The following is a 24,186-nucleotide window of genomic DNA, read 5'->3' on the forward strand; positions in this document are numbered from 1 at the left end:
GTGTGTGTGTGTGTGTGTGTGTGTGTGTGTGTGTGTGTGTGTGTGTGTGTGTGTGGGTGGTGTGTGTGTGGTGTGGTGTGTGGGATCTCACTGTTGGTTTCTTGCCCTCCTTGAGCACAGTCTTCCGTCTCAATACCCCCTGCACTGTGACAGCTCCGGGGTACAAGTGAACTGCGAGCTCCTCTGACTCCGCGGAGCTACAACAGGACAAAGACAAACATTACAAGCTGTACACACAAACGTACACACAAAGAAACGTGCATGTTGTCGTGCATGCACACATAACAAGATCAAAATCAGAGATGAACTAGTAGTAAAGACAGACACAATCTGCACTTCACAAAAGTATATATATATATATAAATATATATATATATATATATCTATTTCAAATTTGTTTTCACAGAACTGAATTTTACAGATATAAATCTTAACACTGGTATCAGCAGCAAGAGGCGGACAAGTTGGTGTGCAGATTATGTCTGTCTGGAGAATCAGAGCAGGAAGCCCAGCGCAGGAGCCCAGTGAAGCCTAGTAGAAAGAGAGAGGGGGAGAGAGGGAGAGAGAGAGAGAGAGAGAGAGACAGACAGACAGAGGGAACCATCTCTAACCGCAAGGGACGTTTTTATTTGCAACGTCGTCCATAAGAAATGGCTTTAATAGTCATTGAAGAGTCTGTTCCTCTCTACCTCAGGAATGAGGATGTAAGAGTTTCTTTCCAGTAACACATGGAGCTCAGAGTGACTGTGGAAACTCATCTTTCAGCTCCAAGCTGTTAACTATCTTGGAAACTTGAAGAAGTTCAGGTTGACCATAAGCTCTATGTGTGTGTGCATGCAAGAAATTAAAGAAAGGTGGATTATAGACTGATGGTACGCAGCAAAAGATAAAGAATCATGACCCCCTCAAACAGATCCTTAGCCCTTCACCTGATCACACACACTCAGCCACACACATTCCCAATTTATCCCAGCACTACACACACTCTAAGCACCAGCACAAAGCTGAAGGGGCGTGAAGTGAGGATAAGAGAGGTCGAGCATGGTTCAGCTCAAGTTGGTTCCGGTCGGGATGCGTGTACCTGCTGGGCCTCAGGACTCCTCTGTAGGGGATGCGGGCCACACGGGTGACTGGGCCCAGAGAGTGATAGAACCGAGTCCTGTTCAGAATAGGATAAGACAGGACAGGATAGGGGGCACGGGACACTGTTAAGGCTGTGTGGGTGTGTCCTTTGTTGTTGTTGTTTTTCCCTTAAGATTGCATTGGTTAGGGCTGGATGGAGGAGCTCTCAATTGGTTAGAGGAGTTGTTGATGAATGTGTGTTTACAGTACAGTTTCATGAAATGGTGTTTTGGAAAGAAAGTCAAGATCATTTTCAGGCCAGTTAATCCTGGAAGGGAGTGTGACTCCAGACACTTGTTGGCACAGGGGAACAACTGGTAAGGGGATTTAAAGGTTAAGCTTGTAATAAATGTCAGGCTGCCGCAGAAGCATCTGAGAGCAGCGGTGGAGGGATGAGGCATGACGGCCCTGCGTGCAAGGCTAAAAGCAGGGCTGGATGCTGCATTCGTGTGCGAGTTTTATTGGCTGATCATTTCGCATAGCTGTGTCTTTAAAGCCAGACCTTTTAAAATGATACAATCACAAGAAGGATGGGGGCATTTTTAGGATGTGATGAAAAATCCCTGCAGAGACAAACGTAGTAACCTTACCTCTCAAAAGCTGGCCAGGACACCTCTTCACTGAGCTCAGAGCCCTCGCTGCTACCTGTGTAAAGACACAACCGATTCACAAAAAAAGCACGTGCCATTGAAATTATGAGTGTGCATCACGGTAATAAGTATGCATGTGTGTGTCTTACCAAGTGAAATACCACTGGACAGAGTTGAGCTTTCTGCTTGCCCCCTGGTGGGACTGTGGCTCTCCATCACACTGTCGTCCAACAAGTGGCGAGAACCAGCATTGGGGAACGTAGCGCTTTTGAACTCTACTGTATTCATCTTATGGATGAAACTGTGTAGGCACAGAGCACAGCAGACAGCAGGGACAGAGAGATAAAGAGAGAAGGTCTTTTTCGGGCCGTCATCTTCATCATTATCTACCAAGGCATTTATATGCATTGTTGACTAATGAAAATACAGTTTTTCGACCTAATATTAATAATAAACTGACTTGTAGCCCAGGCTGTGGCACTTCCTGTGTCCGTAGGGCAGCAGGTTCCTGGGGGAGGGCGGTGTGGCCGGGACTTTGGTTCCTTCAGCTGCTACTGTACATTTACGGCCGCAGAGAGGAGATGCTGACGCTTCCTGGCCTGTTGGTCGGAGTGGGACGGGAAGACCAGATTTATAGACCAGGAAGAACAAAAACTAAAAAAAGAGATGATAAACTGGGGTAATATTACTTTTAACACCTGACGTACCGACTAGATCCTCTTTGGAGGCGTTTGCTCGTGGTGTGCTGGTGCCTGGTTCAATCTTCTGTGACAACCTTAAAAATAAAAATAAACAAAAAAATACAGTAATTAATTTGTCAGCTTGAGTTCCTCCCCCAAAATAATTATGGTGATGGAATATTTTTGGGAAAGACAGATGATCACTGTGCCAGGCAGCAAATAGGCAGGAGGAAAAATAAAGCTTTTTGATCTTCATGGCAAATACATTGCTCTTGTGACTGAATCAGAGATTATGACGCAAAAAGTATAGTGTCGATCAGAGTTTGGTTTCTTACTTGTAATTGTCGTCCTCCACAAACTTCTGCAGCTCCTCGATGTACCTGACGGAGTTCAGATACTTCTGTACATGAAGCAACACTGTCACATCTGAAAGAGGGAAGATGGTGACATTAGAAAAAAGAAACGTGTGTTCATGTGATGTAAAACAGCATATACAGTATATATGGGCTGTAATAAAGATGTAATATATTTACTAATAATGTGAAAGTTTATTATTACAGAAAACTTTACTTCAATCTAGTCCTGTTGACTGACTTTGCTAGGTAATAGTGGTGTCTCATTTGTGAGTTCTTTATGTCATTTATCCTTCATTATCATTATTATTATTTATAACAACTACTTGAATGTCTACGAGCTCTATACTGGAGAATCTGTAACCTGTATATTTCTTAATAATAATAATAATAAAAATAATAAGCAAGAACAGAAAGACTACACTGAAACCCAACAAAAAAGGCATGGTGGTTAAATTAGGAAATGCTGAATAAGAAGGGGCCAGACTCCCTCCTCCTTGGTGTTAATTTTTGGTCATCCACATGATGGACATCATCAGCACTTTCTCGTCACTACACTACCGTCCCATGAATGTGCGGCTGTGTGAGTCTAAACCCACCGTAGGTACAGGATCTTTGCAGGTCCGATATGATTCGGAGAATATTGTTCATCAGGTTTGATCGCTGTTCGTTCTCCAGTATGCTGCCCGTGGAGGGGTAGGCGGAGTCTATATACGTCAGATCGGACAGGTACATCCCTAAACATAAAGCAGCAGACAGGAAAAAGATGCAACATGTTACATACAAGAGAAACACACAGCCCTCCTCCGTTTTTTTCCTCTTATTTGTTAGTGAGTTGAGGGCCCCACTGTAAACCAAATGAGCACAGCGTCAATCTGTAGGAGATGTTATTGGAAACACCACGGGGAACACTAGGATGTTACTGCCTGAACGCTGAAAGCTCGCCTCATTAGAAAACAAAACACGTAGAAACAAACAAGGCTGGACATTGTAACAGGACCAGATTTTGGTAGATGCATGATGTAATTCCAATGCAGCTGTAGATTTATTGGTGTGAAGACCAGCTCGGAATCGCAGACCGCTTGTTTGATATCACAGAGGCCAAAATAGAAGGGAATGAGAACCCTGCGCAAACTCTCTTATTCACTCTGACCCCATGGATCTAAATGAATGCCTATTCTTCTCTTCAGACTTTCCAACTCAAAGCCATCTATCTTTCCCCCCTGTTCCCTTTCAAATTGCCTATTTTTTGGCAGACTTGGAACAAAACTGAGATTCTTAGTCTCTCGTTAAATAAATATTAACATTGAAAGACAAAACCCAGGAGTGGCTTCCCACCATTATGAAAATAAAGATCAACAAGCTTCAGAAGTGAACTGACAGTGTGCGTTTCCTTCCTCTCGCCTCCTCGCTCAATGTTTCTTTCACACACCAGCATTGAAACTGAGTGCGGATGTATGAATAGTTACCACACAGTAGACTACATAACACCAATACTCCCCCGCTTTCCTTGGAAAACACTGTTATAATCACAGATGTGCACACATTTACACATGTATTTGCAACGTTGTGCAAGCAGAGTCTAAACACGTGTACAAATATTCAACAACAGCAGAAATGCAGGACCAGATCCAGGAGATAAAAGGGGCCAAATCTCGTCTTCAGGATACCATGTATACACACACACAACCTCATCTGATTAGAATCAGAGAGAGAGAGAGAGAGAGAGAGAGAGAGAGAGAGAGAGAGAGAGAGAGAGAGAGAGAGAGAGAGAGAGAGAGAGAGAGAGAGAGAGAGAGCACGCAGGAGAAGCGGTTTACAAGAGTTTGAAGACACAGCTGTAAGGGGGAAATTGAGAGATGGGGAGAAGAGGAGGAAGAGAAGGGATCCTGAAGGCTTAACCGCTGTAGCTGCTCTTCTGAGTGCATGTCAGGGATAACAGCAGTTAGTCATGCACAAATCCATACTGCCTGGAACACACACAGACAGATGCTCGCTCAGAGGAGTTGTGGTTAGGGGTACACTTACACTTTGTAAGTGTGTACGATGTGGCAAAACTTGTATGAAAAGATCAGACTAGAAACCTAAGGGTAACAGGGAGAAAATGTGGTCACAAAGTTTGGAAAAAAACTGCATCCTCTATCTGCTTTTCTTAGCATAACTAAAATATCTTGCAAATATTTAAGCACAAAAAAAACCCCATATCTGTCCATGTCTCACGCACCTGAACACATTAAAGGTAAAATGACAATGGCGATATGGACCAGACAAGCTCAGACTACACCCGGATCAAGGATTCTGCGGTCAGCTTTATCTGCCTTCATTTATCTCCTGCTCTCACATGCCCAGCTGGTGCTCTACAGGAAGCTGCTCAGAAACCTCAGCAGCATTACAATCAGCTCTTCCCACTGCTAAGGAAAAAGCAAAAAATAAAGAGGGGAATTGTAGGTTTGAAGTCAAAGCAGCTCAAACACTTCTGAAAACAAGGTATAATTTCCTTTCACTCAACTCACTTCTTCTATCTAAGAACCAAGGCGGTCATTGTTGAGGATGGTATACTTATGGAGGCAGCTCTGTTATTCTCTTTTTTCCCCCCATCAGAGTGACATCAGAGGTAGGCTGGGCCACTCAAAAAAATAAAATAAAAAAGGAGGACGAAAGAGCAGGGGAAAAAAAGCAATCTCAAACTCCCACACCCTCATCCCCCTTCTCCTCCCCTCTCTTCCTCCTTCCCCTCCCTCTTCTAGTCTCCCCCATCCTTTGTGAAAACCTCAAGGCATCAGTCGTCAGCATTCAGTCTGCTGAAGCGGCTATTGAACCATGCCCCAGCCCGGGCCCCAGGACAGCTGACGCCACAGAGAGGAGCACATCTTTGGGAAATAAGGCCTTGGCAAAACAGACTTTATGTATTGTGATTTTTTCCGCTGCAGGACAGAAGGAGCGAGTGGAGGGGAGCACCTGAGAAGACTGGGGCAAAGAAACAGAGAGATGAGTCCTGAGCCGTGCAGCTCGGTGAAGACACAACACGATACACACCTGAAACTAAAACTGAAGAAAACACACCCCCACTACTGGTAACAAAAGAAAGGTAAATGTTGCCTAAGTAAATTTGGTTTCCAAGTTTGTTTTTGGAATGTGTGTGTGTGTGTGTGTGTGTGTGTGTGTGTGTGTGTGTGTGTGTGTGTGTGTGTGTGTGTGTGTGTGTGTGTGTCTGGGCAGCTGTGTGAGCTCTGGCTGAGAGGTTGGAGAGGTTAGGACGTTTCGTGACTGGAGGCTCCGGCTGCAGACAGAAACATTTAGCAACGCTTCTTTGGCTTTCCTCTGCTGCCCAAGGCCGGGATAAACTGTGTACAGCATGCTGACAACGGCATCATGTGTATACAATCCACACATGCGATGTGACGTATAGTATATGAGACCAAGGATGTGTAGGATACCATTTGTGTAGGAAAAATACATTAACGAAATTTGCCAAGTATGATGTTTTGTGATATTCAGATTTGCATTGTATAGAGGGTACATTTTAACAGAAAAATGGAATTAATGTTATTGGTGTCTCAGTCATTTCTTTTAGATGTAGATTGGTGATGGGGGGAGTAGAGAAAGAAAAGTAGGACATTCCAGCAAAACACTTGAGGGAGACTGATCTGGTCAGATGGAGAGATTTGAGCTCTGGAGCCAGGCTTGTTTATTTTTTCTTGGCTTTTGGTTTCCTTATACAGCACCATCTAGAGCCAGGCCACTAACAGTGGGTGCAGGGATGGAGCAGAGTTAACCCAGTGGAATCAGGGTTAGTTCAATAATATTACACCTAATGAGGTAGTGAATTGTCTCTTAGCATAGGCTTCTCCTTGTTACATATGGGGGGGGTTGTGAGGTCATGCATTGAGAAGCACAGAAAGAGCATTGATTGCTGAGTGACTTAAATAGTGCAACAATGCAATCCAACCCTAACCACATCCTCTATCAAATAAAGCCCATGGGCATAAGACACCGTGATAGCAAAAGCTTTGAACACTAATGGCATCAATCTGGTGCACTTCCATATCACCAACTCACAATTATCTTCAAATGTTTTCATTTATGTTCCTGGCCTGGTGGTGGGATCTGTGGAAAATATTCTGTTCGCTACAAAGTCACATCTGTGAACGCTGTAAATAAGAGGGAGGACAGTGCAACACACACACTTTGAGCTTCAAATAGCTTAAAGGAAAAAGGCAAAAATGAGGGAATGGCAAAGGCTAAGAAAACATATCATGAGTTTGCTGGTTTTTCCCGGCATACAGTAATAAATCATAATATCAATACCTCCAATAACTCACCCTTGAAAAGAAAAAAAAAAGCTCAACCGATAAAGAGAAGGTGGGAGCAGCTGGTTGAGAAATCCCCAGAACATTCTGTGCTGGAGACACAGTGCTTGGTCCCTCAGGTTCACCTGCATGGGGTTCAGAGCCTGGGAGAAAGCTTTAAATGGGTCGTAATAAATAATCCACACATAAACTACAGAGTCTCTTAACCCTCGCCCAGGACTATAAATCACAACAGACTTTCCATTTGATGTCTTTCCTATTTCAAGTTTTTAGTCTATTTTTTAAAGAAATAAAAGTCAGGTAGTTTGTGGCAGGATGTCAGAGCCAGTTAACCGCTGCCCTTGCCCGGCCGTCCTGTCACAGACCATGTTGTAACGCGGCGGGGGATTGATAGCTCACTCAGCCAGCACCAGCTTGCGGTTTTTGGGGCTATGGGCAAGCGGCCAATCATATCTCCCTGTTTGACCTGAGGCTGTGTGTGGACCCTGTCACAGACACAGCTCAGCTGATCTTATCAGTAGAACACTAGAAGCACGCACGCGCACGCACACGCACACGCACACACACACACACACACACACACACACACACACACACACACACACACACACACACACACACACACACACACACACACACACACACACGCACGCGCACGCACACGGGCTGGTCTAAAAACATTGCTTTTGTGCGGTGCTGACCGCATGTGGATAAAATCCAACCACAGCACAACAAGCCAGACACGTATCTCCTAAAACGCAAATCTAGAATCTGAACTACAGGGCAGCCAGTAGCACTGTTAGATTGGGTGAACATTTAAAAAAGGGCTGCAGCAAAGTTAGAGGAAAGCTCTCTAATTGCACTGTGATGCTCATTTAGAATCCCCCTAATGAGAGCTTGGACACAGTTGAACGGACAGGTAACCATCAGGAGGCAAAGGTCAGCATGGGGTCAGGGCAAATAGACAAGAGAAGTGGAGGTATCTAACTAAGTAGAGCCAGTGGGCGATGAGTGCGTTATGCTGTGTGTGGAGATTTATGTGTTCTTCCTTAACGATTCAACTAATAGAATCATGTGCAGACGGAAGGTTTGAGCTTAAGGTGAGGTGTGGCTGAGGCGAGAATTAAAACAGAGAATCGCCTGAATATGAAAATTTACACGGCCCAGCCAAACAAACATTTATATAAATGCTGTACCATTTTTATTCTCCCTTCTCCCAGCTCTCCTCTCTTCCCAACCCCCTTCCAGCTCTTTTATAATGTGTCAAACTTTGGCGTAGCATGTGTTTGTTTAGAGCCAAGTGTCACTTTACAAGTTTAATTTAATCAGAGAGAAAAGCCACCTGAACGGGCGAGCTAACAGCTAATCTTTCAGCCTGGGAAATACATTAATGGGGTAGATTTTATTAGGCAAGAATTCATAGTATGCCTGCATTTATGATTGCGATTGTGCGTTCAGGGAGAGTTGTTTATGTTAAGTCCTTATCTTGACAAAGTATGACAGAGAGGGACGTCCTTATCTGAACTCTGGACACCTCTGCATGTTTCTGCATTTATGTGTGCTTTTAAGAGGAAGAGGGGGAACCCATTTTCCACAAAGACCGATTGATTGCAGGGGTTGTGGAGCGGACGGGTGGGGCTGCACCCTAATACCACATACAGACCTCTGACCTCCCAAGATCAGCCCACATGTTTAGAGTTTCCCTTCTGAAGAAGGAAAACAGCTCCCTCCTCGCTAATATAGCATCATAAAAGTAGACATCTCAATAGCTAGAAAGCCAGAGGAAGGAACCACTTGGAGGTTTCATTGCATTGGTTGTTTTCTGACCACAGACTAATGTCTTCCTAAACAGAACCAATTAATCTTACACGCCTTACTTTTTCCACCTCAACCCGCATTTTTTTAAAGCACAAGGCTCCGGCCGCAATAACAACAAGCTAAAGTTATAAATGCAGAGAATATCCTATTTCTTTATATAGTCATTGCTTACCCTTTTAATATTTCAACATGCACTGTTTAATGAGGAGATATAAAACAACTCCTTTAATACTGTGCCAAGATGTGTTTCCTATTTCACTGTGGTAGCAGTATGTAATCTCTGAGGTTTCTACAATTTTCATTGATGAGGTTTTTCTGAGTTTTTTTTGTTGGCGTTTGCGCTGCTTTAAGAATGTGGTGTTGTTTTTGTTTTCGTTAATCGTTTCATAATGTCAGTACTTTTACAACTTCCCCACATGCTGTGCTCTCCTCTCCAGCCCCCGTCCTCGATAAGCTCACATAGCCATTTATTTGCTCTTATTTGAATTCTTTCCCTTTTTCCAAACTATTTAGACAGTTTCTCAGCTGTCGGTTCCCCTTCATTTTCCCAATTGTGGTTCTGTAACCACAGCAAGCACAAAAGCATGAGTTATAACTTGTGTCTTTGAGGGACAGAGTTCATGAGTGGTCATGTAACTCAAAAACGGTGGCTGGTGACATCATGTGTGGATCAAACGCTGGGAGAAAGTCCGTCTCTGCTCTCCGACAGCAGAGCTGGCTGAGCTCCATGTTGTCATGTAAAGCAATGCTGCAGTTTATTGTTCTTTTTCTTCTTCACTCATCCCCTTTTATTTTCAATGTTTCTCTCCTTCTGACCAGCGCTGAGATGTTGTGTGTTTAAGGGCATTTTGGACATGTTGTGGGAAAGTCTGAGGACCAGATGGGGGAGTGGAAGCTGGGGATTTTGAGGCTGGGAAATACATTGGCTATGAAATTATAAATCTCTCATGGTTTTTGAACTGTAATTCCACAGGCTACGGACTGACACAACATGCAAATCATTGCAGGAGACTAGGAGCTTTGAAACACATACAATAGTCAAAAGATGCTTTGACAGGATCACAGCCTGAATTTAAATGTTACACTCTTGTGGGCTCAAGTTCGCGCTCTTTGCCTGATGAATGCATGAACAGTCCAGTGGACCAAATGACAACTAGCACATCACCACAACAGATTCTGTTCTTTAGACCGCAAAGCATCAGGAAAAGACAAACTATCAAGTTTGATTATCGTACTTTCTGTGCTACCATTTCTTCTTCTAAAAAAAAAAAAAAAAAAGTACACTCAATTTATACACCCATCTAAACTAATGCAGTCTAACACAACAGTCCTGCAATAAGTCCTACCTACATAGAGGTTATAATGTTAATTATGAAACTGTTTTAAAAATGATGTTGATTCAATGGTTTGGTGATTTTAGAGGATGTAGCTGGTGGTGCTGAAGGTGAGAGTTATTGCAGCTCTTGTATTAGACTGCCTTAGTTTTAGCCAGGTGTATGGATGCGCCGATCTGACTTCATCAGTCCTGATCCCGACACCAATACCTTAGCTGCGGGCATCGACCGATACAGAGTACCGATCTGATAGCAGTGGTTAATTAAGAAGCTGTGTGGAAGTGACAGGGCTCATTCTTTCATGTGTCAACACTGGGCTGGACTTAAACATTGATTTCCTAACTTTGTAAAACTAAATGTAACAAATACATAGATATACATGTACTGAATTGTTAGAAAAAAAAATAATTAATTGTGCACCATCAATCTTCAAAATTGACAAGAATTACAATTCAAGTGTAAACCTTTTAAATGCAGCTATAAAATGGCTCCCCCAGTAAGAGCGTTCGCCCCATATTGGCTGAGTCCTGCAGCGTTCTGGGTTCGAATCTGACCTGCGGCCCTTTGCTGCGTGTCATCCCCCCCATCTCTGTCCCCCTTTCATGTCTATCCTGTGTCAATAAAAGGGAAAAGCCCCAAAAACTAATCTTAAAAAAAAAACGTAAACAGGTATTCGGTTTAAAATGTATATAGTATATAAACATAAAATTGAATTGAATACATTGGCCCCCTTGTCACTGATACCCAATCCAGCTATTTAAGTCATTATCGGCCCAATATCCAATATCATGTATTGGTGCGTCCCTAGTAGGGGTGATCCGAGTATCCGGCTGAAACGAGTATCCGGTACGGATAAAGCGCTTTTGCCGAGTACAAGTATTATCCGAGTAATACGAGTCAATATCCGTGCTCTGATTGAATAAAACTCACTGCCGCGCAGCGTTCTGTGATAGTCACAGCGCCCCCCCCCCCCCGCCTACAAACACGCTCGGCTCTATCACATTCACACACACACAGAGAAATTCTCCTCTCTCTCTCTCCCTCTCTCTCTCTCTCTCTCTCTCTCTCTCTCTCTCTCTCTCTCTCTCTCTCTCTCTCTCTCTCTCTCTCTCTCTCGGTCTGCGGGTCTGTTCCGTTAACGTTGTGGGTTTCTTCAGCTTCAGGTTGTTTTTAACTTCGTTTTTGTAGTCCTTCTAGTAAGCATTAATGTCTGGGTGAACGTGGGGTTTGTAGTCCTTACTAGTAACCAGTTTCTGGTGAAGCTGGGGTTTGTAGTCCTTACCTAGTAACCAGTAGATTTCTGGTGAACGTGGTTTGTAGTCCTTACCTAGTAACCAGTAGATTTCTGGTGAACTGTGGTTTTCAGACGTGCTGCTTGGTTTAAATGCAACTCCCGTTGCGTCTCTTTTTAACTGTCAACTGCCCCCCCCGCCCCCCCCCTTAGTCAACACAACACACACACACACACACACACACACACACACACACACAAACACACACACACACACACACACACACACACACACACACACACCACACAACACACACACACACAGTGGAAATAAAAACATAAAAAAGACCAAAAACAAAAACAAAAAAAATCACACTGATCATAACAAAATTAAAAGTAAAAAAAAAAAGTTATACTGAGTATGAAAACTCTTGTTCATTACATTTTACTTCATAATTGCAACCGCATGTGTTGTATTCATTGTTGCAAAACGTTCTGTATATAGTTAGTTTGTTACCATGACAACACCATTGATCTGAAGCTCAATGCTGATGCTGTCATGTAAATAGTTTTCTAATCAGCAATAAATATAACAATTTCTGATCAACCCATATCAATTGCATGCTTAAAATACCGGTTAAAGCCCCGCCCATTTCAAGACAACCCGACCCACTTCCTGGTTAAATATGACCACTTCCGGGTTAGCCCCCGCCCAGTCCGAGTACGGATACGGGTACAGATAATTCATGTGGTAAACAGATACAGATAATGCTGTACTCGCTTATCCCTAGTCCCTAGCTAGGAGTACCTGAAAAAGTGTAAATGGGTGTATGTTAGAAAGTATAATAAATACTGTATGATATTGACATACAGCACAAACCTGCAGTGATTTTCCATGAAATCAATTCCATGACAATTCCATGACAGATACCAATTATTTCATTGAGCAGTTTGCTTTGCCTTGGATCACAAAAGGATGCCTGCCCACCAGCGAGACATATGGTTTTTCTTTCTTAGGTAACAACCAACATTCATTACGTTGTTTAAACAACGAGGAAAAACTCATTTTTCATGTCTAACAGTAATGTAAGCAGCCGTCTAGCTTAATGAGTTCTCTGGTCATTTCCTCTCTGATGGCATGCAGAAAAGAATGATTTCTGTCTTCTACTGGGGCTAATCACCATTAATGTACAATATCTATATAGAAAACCAACGTAAACAAAAGCCTGTGTCCTTGCTATATACACACACCGCCACATAATTAATGCAAGCCAAACGCCAGCTAGAAAAGTTGTGGACTTTATTCGGGAGTAAAAAGAGCAAAGGAAGTATGCTAAAGATAAATAACTGTCTGTCCTAAGACTGTTCCACTAACAGCCATGAAAAGATATTAAACCACAGCTCAGACAGATGGAGGGAGAGACAGACAGTGGGGAGTTAGGACAATTAAAAAGCAACAATCATAGTTCTCCTGACTATTAATATCCATTAGTGGGGTGAGGACCCAGCGGTGCACTTAGGAAGACTTACAAAGCTCATAGCCAGCTGCAAATCCTTTATTCCACACACTGGTTTCACAGGGAAGTTTGTCGGTAGGGCTGAGCCAATAGGAAACCTAATATATCCCACTCATATTAAGGAGAAAAATACTTCAATTTCTCCTATTTGCTGGGCTGCTTACAGCCGGTGGCTTCTATATGCCTTGAAATCTGCTGCTGGAGAAGAAAGACGGGAAGAAACACAAAACAGAGAAAGCAAAAAGAAAGGAAAGTATTCAAAAACAGAAGAAAAGGAAAGTAAGGAAGGGGGCTTAAACAGAGAGGAAGGAACAGACAGACAAAAGAGTGAAAATTTGTCAAGACTAAAAAAGGAATAGGATTATTTCATCTGCCTCAAATATGTTCATGATACCTGGCCAGGAAGGGGAAAACGTCTTTGACCCACTTTCTATCACTTTTAGTCTCTTCCATCTTTGATCCACTGCTGTCTGTGCTATCCTTTTACAAATGTGTGCTTTGCTTCAGCCTTACAGACTGTTGCCCCTAATCTCCTTCCCTTGTTGTCTTTCTGTAGTACGCCCATAGCCCAGTGCGCCTCTAGGTTCTGATGATTGTAAGTGGCATTTCTCTGGAGAATCCCACAATGCATTTCTATCTAAATAATAGTCAAGAGTTAAAAACATGTGAGGGAACATTGCTCAGTCATGTCAAGACACACTAACCTAGAAATGTAATCACTTGTACATGTGAGCTAAAAGCAAACTTTAGTGTTTGTCCAGTGAATGGAATTAAAACAATGTACATGGTACGTGCTATGAACTTAAACTAAATAAACTTGTCATAAAAATACTAGTCCCGTCAGTTAAACTGGTTATTAACTGCGTTAACGCAAACCAATTTTGTCAATTTTTTTAAATGCAAGATTAACATTATTTTTGGCCACACTGGATCTAGCTAGACCAGAAACAAAACGCGCCGCACGCTTGTTTCGGCTTGCGAGCCGGCCAAAGAGTAGTAACGCTACGTTTTGAGTGGATGGAACGCGAGACGCCGAAATGGACGAAAATAAGATTCTGGATTGAAAGTTGACTTTTTAAAAGTTGCCAAACAATCTGTGTGAACTGAGCTATCATCGCAGCACGTCCAGCCGGAAATACCACCTGATGGCCAAGCACACAGCTGATGCCAATTCTCCCCCCCCCTCGTCAAAGTATTTTTTTCACCCTTTTATTGATTGACAGTGTTACACTGTGTGTGAGATTAATCGCTCCAAATGAGAATGTTACATGTGAAATTGAAAATGTAACCCTACAGTAGACTATATGTCAATGTTGTTTTCAATAAAAAAAACATTTGCACAAAGCAAGCCGATCCACTTTTCCATGTCGATAAGAGCATTCAAATGAGGAAAAAAAAAAAAAAGATAATGGGACAAAAAAGAAATCAAGGGACATTTAGAATAGATAAAAATGTGCGATTAAATGCAAGTTAACTATGAAATGAATGCGATTAATCACGATTAAATATTTTAATCATTTGACGGCACTAAAAAATACACATGCATACAAACAGGAGTTGCAGTGCTTTCATTGTAAGCTAAAACCAGATTCAGTAGACGGGCTTGTTTATCAGATTTAAGTGCAGCGCGTTGAGAAACATCCAGGTAGGGTCTAGTCAGCCATGTATGGACTCTTGTTGTTGAATATGAAAAGCGACAGATGTGAGCTATCGTTGGCATCTCTTCCGGCCCAATTTAGTTGGTCAAGAAGGGCAGCTGCACAGAGCGGTAAAAATGTCAAGGTTCTAAAGAACTCTCAAAAACATACTGTATTGGCATAAGGACAGCAAGCATAGCCTGTGCAGGCACATTCGCATGCATGAAGTTTTACTCCCACAGGTGAGCGCTTTGCTTTCCGCTCAATACGCTTCCCGGTCCCCGAGCACTTCAGCAGTGTTTAGTTTTGGTTTGTTGGGGTAGAAAAAAGAAGGCGCACAGCTTGTTCTGAGGAAACTCTGTAAACCTTGTACTTTCAAGACACACTGGTGACCTCTCCACAGTCCCTGGAATGCCTTTGATATGTTTTGGTTCCATGAAAGAGACGAGGCCCCTCGTGCTCAAAACCACCACCACCCAAGAGGAAATCAGACTCCAGAAGACAGGACAGAAGAAAGGGGGGAGGGAAGAGAAGGAAAAGTAAAGGATTGTAAAGAAATATATGGGGAAATGAAGGAGGTGATTGCTGATGGATGAGCTGTAATGTTTGTGTGAGGCAGTCATGCTTAGGGGGCATGTGGATGATGCTGAATGTGGACACTTTATAGAGCTCCCAGCAGCAGTAGAAAGCCAGTCAGTTTTTGGAAGAGAAGATGCACTTGAGAGAACCGATACTGCTGACGCTGCTGTTAAAGTCATTAGCAGCTCTCACTGAGTTCAGCAAGGATACAGTACCTGGTTACGCTGTCAGACACATTGGCTGCTGGAAAAACACAGCACCATGAGAATGAATAACGTCTCTGGATAGTCATGCACACACAGTATTCAATCATACAGATGGACACGCGAGATCTGCAGATCTGCAGTACTAGCTGTAATCCTGTCCCCTCTCGACATTGTTCCAAGTGACAGAATTGCCAGAATTCCTGAAGAACCACAATGGCGTCATATGGGAGACACACAGGCCCTGAGTTTCAGGGTGGACGTAGGATTTAATGACGTGGCAGTGAGTAAAAAGAAGCTGAAAAGTGCTGGAGTGGATTAGGGCAGCTAGACAGTCTTGGCCTTGCACAGGCCAAGGCCAGGGTGTTAAATGGAGCAGTGTGCCCATCTGTGTAAGTGTTTTTGTGCTTGTGCATTGATGAGAAACCGCGGGGATGAGAAAGAGGGGAGGAAGTTCCAGCTGTTGCCCCTCCAATTAGACAGGGCTGAGGACGACTGCACACACTTTACTTGCCTTCGTCTCACACCCCTGTAGTGACTGCCTGTATGTGAGCGTTTGTTAACTCTTTCAAGTGAAACACAAATACTGCCTTCTACTTAACATTCCTGTTAGGTGTACGGAGCCACGTGAAAAAATGGGCGCTCAGTAGTGAGCATATTTAACCTACCTCACAGGATGCTGCATCGAAATAAAGGGTCAATGTGTTTTACTTGGAGGGGGGTACGTACACAACACAGGTCAGATCTTTGAGCAGGACGGGAGATCATGAACCCTCTTTTTGAGAAAAACCCAAGGACATAACTCAGAAGCCAAAAGTTCCTTAAGCGATTTGAGTTAGCATCTCTGTTGTATCCAAACAAGTGTGAAGATTAATTACAAATTAAAAAGACCAATTTTGCATGCTAAGACACTGATGATTGAATTAATGTTGGAAAGAAGATGTGGAGGTAGAAAAGGAGTGTAAAAGCAACTGAAGCATTATGGCCATAATATCGAGAGCAGTGAAGAGTGTGCATTCAATTTAGTTTTAGTGCATAATAGCATTGGAACGAGCAAGTGACATCAAGCTTCTTAGCTAACATTAAAATAACATTCTCATCCGTGACAACCCCTGTTGTTTGAAAGTCTATATGCTCTACATGAGCTGTAGTAGTTACACAGCTTGTGTTGGCCAAATCAGCCATTTAGCGCTGCAAACCTGACTCACTAGGCCATCGGCTGACTGTCAGCAGGAACAACAATATGCACCAGAAACAAAAACTGAAACAATTTTCCCGTGGTCAAAACACAGTCCCTGCATTTCTAAGATGGTTTCCTAGAATAGTTCACGAGGATAAAAAATACCATTCAGGTAGATACTATGCAAGACAAGAAGTTAGGAATTTACTAGAGAAAAGAATCTCATTTTGAGGGTAAAGAAAATGAAGTACAAGTGAGTGCAGGTACCAGAGATAACGCGCAGCCAGCAGCCACATGGCAGACCTCTTTAATGGGGGGAAAACCAACAGGACCTCAGAAAAATGGGGCGTGTGTCAGCAGGGGAACTAACTGAGACAGAAAGCAGACGTCGTCCCATGGGCTGGACAACAAATGTGTTCTCTCTTTCAAGCATTCCACACAAACAACTATGTGGAACAATGACCTGACAAGTGTGCTAATGCAAACTGACTTTCCCAAACAATCAATGATTGTAAGTATTAAGAAAAAGTGTCAAATACCTTTTTTGTTAAAATCGTACAGCACTAAGATCCCTAGCTATGGAATAGCACACCATCAACACTCCTGCTGTTACTGTTTATTTTGTAAGCCTTTGTAAACAAAGATGCGTCTGTTTTAGAGTCCCAGCACTTAAGATCTTGTATTTTTGCAGGGAGGGCTGGGGGGACCTGGAGGGAGCACCAGTAGCTGTCAATCTATCCTTATAACCAGCCAGCAGCAATGCAGGGGCTGATGTGGAGCCTCTGCACCCTGCTCTGCCTCTCCCTATGGGAGGAAAGTCACTGCAGGAGCTCCAGGGAAGCCCGGAGGACCAAAGAGCTTTCTCTCCACAGGAGTAAAAGAGCCCCCATCGATCCTGATGCTAAAAAGTGTTCCTACACCTTCCTTGTTCCTGAGCAGAGAATCACAGGTTCGAAGGATAACTTTTTGTAATAATATTTAAGTGTCCTCATTTAACTATCCTTTGCTTTTCTGAAAAAATCAAAACGGCTTCTTGGTAATCTCCTACATAATTCACACCTGTCACCAGGTCCAATCTGTGCCAGCACCACAGGCCCCGAGCCAGACAAGGACAGAGTGACCCGAATGGACATTTCAGATGTGCGGGAGGTGCTTAGCAAACAGCGGCGTGAGATTGAGACACTGCAGCTGGTGGTGGATGTAGATGGTAATTTGGTGAATGAGATGAAGCTGCTGCGGAAAGAGAGCAGGAACATGAACTCCAGGGTGACCCAGCTCTATATGCAGCTGCTGCATGAGATCATCAGGAAAAGAGACAACTCTCTGGAACTGGCCCAGCTGGAGAACCGCATCCTCAATGTGACTTCTGAGATGATGCGACTGGCTTCGAGGTACAAGGAACTGGAGGCCAGGTTTGCCACAATGGCCGGGGTGGTCAACAACCAGTCCGTTCTCATCTCGGCACTGGAGGAGCAGTGTCTGAGGACACTGGGACGCAGTGAGCTGCCCGTAGTTCCTCCACTGGTACAGGTGGTACCGCAGAATCTACCAGTTAACAACCGTTTCACCAATGAGATACAACGGGACAATAACAACCGGGCCTTTCCCAGAGGATCACACATGGACTCTCCTACTGCAAGCCCATTTGGGATTGACCCTCCACCACCGCAGGGAACACTTACCTCTGATGGTAAGTACCAATTTTAAAGTGGCAAGGGGGTGATGAAGAAATAATTGACTGATCACTTAATTGTTCTTTGTAGTTGTGTGTACAATTAATTAGGACAATTACTACTAAGATACAATTACTGATATAATTTATCATAATTGTTGGTATTGCTGAGGCACAGTTGGCTAATCCTTGGCATGGTACTGGGGCAGTGAAATCATACATTCCAATGATTCCCACTCGCCCTTGTGTTTTGGCTGCACTGAACTGAGCATATGTACTAAATTAGTAGGATGTGGATTAGGCCTGTAAAAAGAATTCAGAGAACGGGAAAAAAATACAGTATATATCCTATATTTAATCTATGCAAAACATAAACGGCCAAGGTATAGACAAACAGAGCACACATCTGATGGATTAGACCATGTCAGACCCCCTAGAAAAAAGCAATCAAAGCAGATAGATGAGGCTTGTCTGTACTTTTATCACAAAAATTGACTGATTCCGACATCTGAGCAAGATCCTCTCCAATATGAAACCAATTAGCAAGGTTAGAATGCTACTTGGAAACGACTCCCTCAAAATTGGTCATGGCTGTTGTATTTTGACTGGCAATTACACTATGGTGGGGAATGTTGACAGAGGTTATCCAACCAGATTGTGAAATGGGTGAAAACATCCATTACTTCTCTCAGACCAAAAAATGGGAAGAAAAGAAGACCGACCGACAGTGGAGTCACGTGGTAGGGCGAGATAATACGGTTCACAGAAGCATGTTGAAAACTCCTCCCATATTTGATTAAATAAGATATTAAAAGCTCTGGCTAAATCCAAAACTCTAAGACTCCAGATAAAGATATTACTTTCTTGCTACTTGGCATTTGAGAAAAAGATGGGTACCATTTAGCAAATCAACATGCCAAACTACATAAGTTAGCTCTTACATTATGGCATTATTATAAAACATCCGCTTGCTGCTACCATGCCATTAGAACAAAAACTGAACAGGTAACCTTTATTTTTTTGTAGCAGAAAAAAGGCTCCATGGAGAAAAAAAAATTAAGAAAACAGAAAGATGAAATAAAGTAAAGGGCAGTAAAGTGGTTGGGGATGTGGAATGGCAGGGACTCTACAACTAAAATAAGAGTTGTGTTCTCAATGTTATTTCCAGCAAAGTCCCTTTTGAACTATGTTGGTGTTGTACAAGTTAATTCTGGCTCATTAGAACTGAGAACTCCAATGTATAATCCTGCATTTCCACATGCCTTAATCTAGTTATATCATGGATGAAAGCATTAAGCTGCTGCTGCTTTCACTAACTGCCAGAATCTATTTGTCTATGACTGAAACAAAGCTCTCAATCTGGACACCCCTGATTTATCTACAACCAAGAGAAACAGCGGAAAGCCAGGGATAGATCGTATTTGCTATGGTGGCCGACACATCACCTTTCACTGTTCATTTTATTAAATTTTCAGGAAAAGAAAACCCCTCAAAATATTTCTACCTCTGGTCTCCATAACACATATTTACCCAAATCCTACTGATAAGGTTGTGATTAATTCAAGTGATTTAGCATATGTGGATGAATGTACGCTTCAACAGATAGTGTGTATCTAATTCAGAAAGGAAAAATATAAAGGTTCAACCCAAATAGAAACCACTGGAAACCACTAATTATTTCCCATGTAGGTGCACTACTACTGTAAATGCACATTGCCTGACCACAGTTTGGTCTAGTCTAGTCCTTTTTAAAACCACTAGGGCTTGGTGACTGTGTTTATTACACCTTAAAGCTCTGTTGAGAAAAACTTAACAAGAAAGTGTGAGAAAAGAGGAATACATTAGAGAACCCCCTCACTGACAGGTCGGATGAAGACATATCATTACTAGAAAAATAGAAGCTTGTGCTGGGGAGTTTTAGGTATCTGTGTTGGGGCAATACACAGGGTCCTTATGTGCTCCTACACTCAGCTGAGAAAACCATCTTCCATGGGCCTTTAGGCCCCGGAGGCCCCCACACAATGCCGGTGTTCATACTGGTTTAATACATATTCACACAGGGGGAAACAGAGGAAACGTGTTGGGTTAAGGTTCAGCTGCTTCAGCTTTGGGTGCGGTGCTACCACATGGCTTCATTTGAAGTCATAAACTAGGTGAATATTCATGTAATAATTTACCTTAAGTGTGCACATGCGTGTTTGTGTAATGTTTGGATGGTCTGAGCTAAAGGCGATATTTTCCAAAGAATGTGGCCACAATCAAACCCAACTTCCGCTCCCCTTCCTTCTTGTCTGCTGTCTCGAGCACTGAGACTGATGATGATGACTTTTGCATATGCAATAAAAAAGAAGACTTTTTAAGGCACAGTATGGTATATTTATTGAGGGAGATAAAACTGACTATAATTTAGGTAATAGATTGTTTTAGTAGAAAACAAGAGTCAGTAACAAAACAGGAAGATATACAATCTATAAGGCCTTTGAGTTACACTGTATTGTCAATTCTGGCTTTTTACTGGAGAGTATAATCCATTTCATCATTTTGTTTCCCCACGGGCTAAGAGTTATCAGCTACAAAACCCAAAATACTTGGGTTAATGAGGAACATTAACAATTAGAATATTATTGTAATGCAAATTGCAATATGACAAATGATTGTGGAAAATGGTGATATTGCAGAAGGGAATTTTTATATTAAACATTTTAAATCAAACCCACTAGCACAATCTCTATTCAACCTTTTTTTTCCCCCCTACTACCATCTTCTGACCACAGGTCCTTTTAAAGACTGTTACCAGGTGCGACAGGCAGGTCACACCACCAGTGGTATGTACCTGCTTAAGACAGATGGCAGTGATCGGTTGATCCAAGCCTGGTGTGAACACGGCCTTGATAATGGAGGATGGACAGTGTTGCAAAGAAGGAGAGATGGCTCTGTTAACTTCTTTCGGAACTGGGAGAACTACAAGGTAAGCTGAGGAAACATTTAGGGTAAAGGCAGGGTTAAAAGAGACAACGTAACCAAACATTTGGATCGGATTCTTTTGGGGAAAATATCTGAATTCCTCCAAGCATTAGAGAGAACTGTGTTTACAGCTTTTCCTTTCCCATTTCCTAAGTGACCTAGTCTAAGCAGTTCATTTCAGGGCCAGTAAGCAAGCACTTGCTCCGTCAATGTAAACAGCTTAGCGGCGGATTTCCTCGCACCAAAATCACAGCCAAAAGCTGGAGCCAGAGACCTACATACTGATCTACGCAATCAGAGAGCCACGGTGGGCTGAGAGGGAAATACAGCTCAACCCCGCTGGAAATGATCCCTTTATCCTTTTTTTTTTATCTCAAGCGTTAGACTTTGTTATTAAGATGTGATCTAGGATCTAAGAGCAAGCAGGGGAAAGACAAGGGAGCCCAAAAATGACTAGTCTCACAGTTTTCTCTGTAACAAAAAAAATTATAATATGGCAAAGGCAAGAGATTTCCTTTCAGTCCTAAAATTAGATTTAGTAATCAATAGTTACATGTTGAGTGGATCAGGAACAGAAATGTGTCTCTGCAGGTCTGCATTTGCTTCATTCAACTATCCATCTAACTGCAGCCAAATCACCACTGCCCCTGCTATTAACTAATTTGTAGAGTAAAAAACCACAAACCACAACTTTAACACATTATTAGTCTCAATGGACAGCCTCTTTAATTTGATTTTAACTTGATTGCAGGCACAAGACGCCTTTAAATTCAGCACTCGGCTAAGAAATCCTATTAACCATAAGCCAAAACTGACATAAAAAAAATTAAAAATAACATGCCGTGGTGCTTCTCCCCTACAGAGAGGATTTGGAAACATAGATGGTGAACACTGGCTTGGGCTGGACAACATTTACAACCTGGGGAAACAGGGCGACTATAAGCTGATGATAGAGCTGGAGGACTGGACGTTGAAGAAAGTGTACGCCGAGTACAGCAGCTTCCACCTGGAGTCAGAGAGCGAGGGTTATCGGCTGAGGCTCGGCACCTACCAGGGCAACGCCGGGGACTCGTTCAGCAGTCACAACGGCAAACAGTTCACCACACTTGATCGCGATAAGGATGCATTTACTGGTAAGGAAGGATGCTAGATGAGTTCCAAATGCTTTGTGAGATCTTATATATTAGCACATGTAGTAGTAGTACTATAATGACACAAAATAGGGTAAGCTCCTCCTTTTGCTGTCCATCACACTCATCTTTTTATGATATTGTGTCCCTGTCTATTAGGTAATTGCGCCCACTTCCATAAGGGTGGCTGGTGGTATAATGCTTGTGGCCAGACCAACCTGAACGGTGTGTGGTACAGCGGGGGAGTTTACCGCAGCAAGTTTCAGGACGGAATCTTCTGGGCAGAGTACGGAGGAGGTTTCTACTCCCTCAAGTCAGTCCGCCTCATGATCCGACCGATCGACTGAAACATTGGACTTCGGTTCCCTTCAACTCCACCTCCATTTCCTTCCCTAGCTTTATCTACCCATACACAAAGTCTCCAAAGGCAGAACCAGGAGTCCCTGCCATTATACAACAGTGCCTTGTAAAATACAAAAGGAGGAAGAGACGGTGGCATGCGTTTATGGCCAGACAATAATGACTCCAGCAGTCTAAGCAGTGACTTGCTTCCAAGGTGACTTTGAGATGAAGACTGCTATTGCTCTTCTGTAGTAATTGCTCTCCACCTTTCAGTCTGGAAAGTAGTGGTCAATCAAGCTCCCTGGGACCATTAAGTATTACTTTAAAGTGTCCTGTTTTACTCACTCTTGTTGAAACTCAGTATGTTATAAAGGGGAAATGGTCATTTAAGACATGAGATTTAATGTCTTAAAGAGACTTCCGAGCAGCTAATCATGACTTGTTGAAAGTAGTGTCGCCCGTACCAAAGGGTATTGGATGCGGTTGCATAACCACAGTCGTAACAGATGTAATGGGAGGTTTAAACATAAACGCATGAATAATTATGAAATTTAAAGTTGTCCCTTACAATCAAACGCCTACTGTCTAATGGTTTCTGGGTTTTGTCTGGACTTCAGGGGATTCCTTCGACCAAAACCAAAAATGAACTTGTACAACAGTGTGCTTCTCCAATGTCCATATGGCAGAGCTGGTTTTGGTATGTAAATATCTTTGTCTTTATTTGTGAAAGGTAATTTAAGAGGTGTTATTCTACTCCAGCCGAATGTTCACAAGTTCTCTGCCATTCTTTGTTATTTATCAGTGTATTTATGGTAAGTATAGTCATGGCCTTTTTATATCTAGCCCTGTAACAAAACAATTCTTAATTTTTTTTTTTTCCCATGTAAAGATACATATATGACACTTGAACAGAGGCACACCCACACACACACACACACACACACACACACCCAGAATGGATGTCTAGTTGACAATATGAGACAGTGCTCGTTTTCAAATTAAATTCTTTTGTAAACATTGAATGGTCTATCACTCTTCACTTAACAGTATATCAATGAATATGAATAAAATAAAAGTTTCAAAATTATATCTAGTATGAATGTAAAACTTGAAAAATTACAAAATGTAAAATATTAGCTAAGCCTTTATCTTTATAAAGAACGATTCAATCACCTGAAATGACACACAGACACACAGACACACACACACACATATATATAAATTTAGCACAAAAAGTAAGGAAATTTGTGTTTGGTAGATTATTTCTCTGTGGTAACAATGCTTTTTGCCAATACATCTTATACCATTGGAAAGCCTGTTTAGTTCCGTTTCAAATGGTGCCACATTTGTAAGGAGCATGCATTTGTGGGATGAGCAGCAGAGCTGAATATCTGGGTTGCGCCAATGAAAACTTCCAACTGCCAATAATTGTTCACAAATCTGTCTAAAATCGGTGTTAGTGAGCACTTCTCCTTTGCTGAAAAAAATCTATCCACCTCACAGGTGTGGCATATCAAGATGCTG

The 24,186-nt window shown here is 42.5% G+C and overlaps 2 protein-coding genes across 2 annotated transcripts in view; one reads left to right on the top strand and one right to left on the bottom strand.

The window, feature by feature from the left end:
* ralgps2 (Ral GEF with PH domain and SH3 binding motif 2) overlaps positions 1-24,186 on the bottom strand; it is a gene marked incomplete in the record, with an annotated part of 59,864 nt that overhangs the window by 6,256 nt on the left and 29,422 nt on the right. Inside the window, 8 exon segments of the mRNA XM_032525090.1 lie at positions 92-197; positions 1,082-1,159; positions 1,713-1,767; positions 1,862-2,013; positions 2,173-2,311; positions 2,420-2,487; positions 2,728-2,818; positions 3,345-3,482. Coding sequence (XP_032380981.1) covers positions 92-197; positions 1,082-1,159; positions 1,713-1,767; positions 1,862-2,013; positions 2,173-2,311; positions 2,420-2,487; positions 2,728-2,818; positions 3,345-3,482 — 827 coding nt within the window.
* On the top strand, positions 5,490-23,684 carry angptl1a (angiopoietin-like 1a). Its single transcript, XM_032525091.1, has 6 exons — positions 5,490-5,833; positions 17,246-17,503; positions 17,624-18,244; positions 21,001-21,194; positions 22,053-22,323; positions 22,480-23,684. The coding sequence occupies exons 2-6, from the start codon at positions 17,314-17,316 to the stop codon at positions 22,665-22,667; spliced, it is 1,464 nt and encodes a 487-aa protein (XP_032380982.1). The 5' UTR covers positions 5,490-5,833; positions 17,246-17,313; the 3' UTR covers positions 22,668-23,684.

Source organism: Etheostoma spectabile, chromosome 9 (genome assembly GCF_008692095.1).
Source record: "Etheostoma spectabile isolate EspeVRDwgs_2016 chromosome 9, UIUC_Espe_1.0, whole genome shotgun sequence".
Lineage (NCBI taxonomy): Eukaryota > Metazoa > Chordata > Actinopteri > Perciformes > Percidae > Etheostoma > Etheostoma spectabile.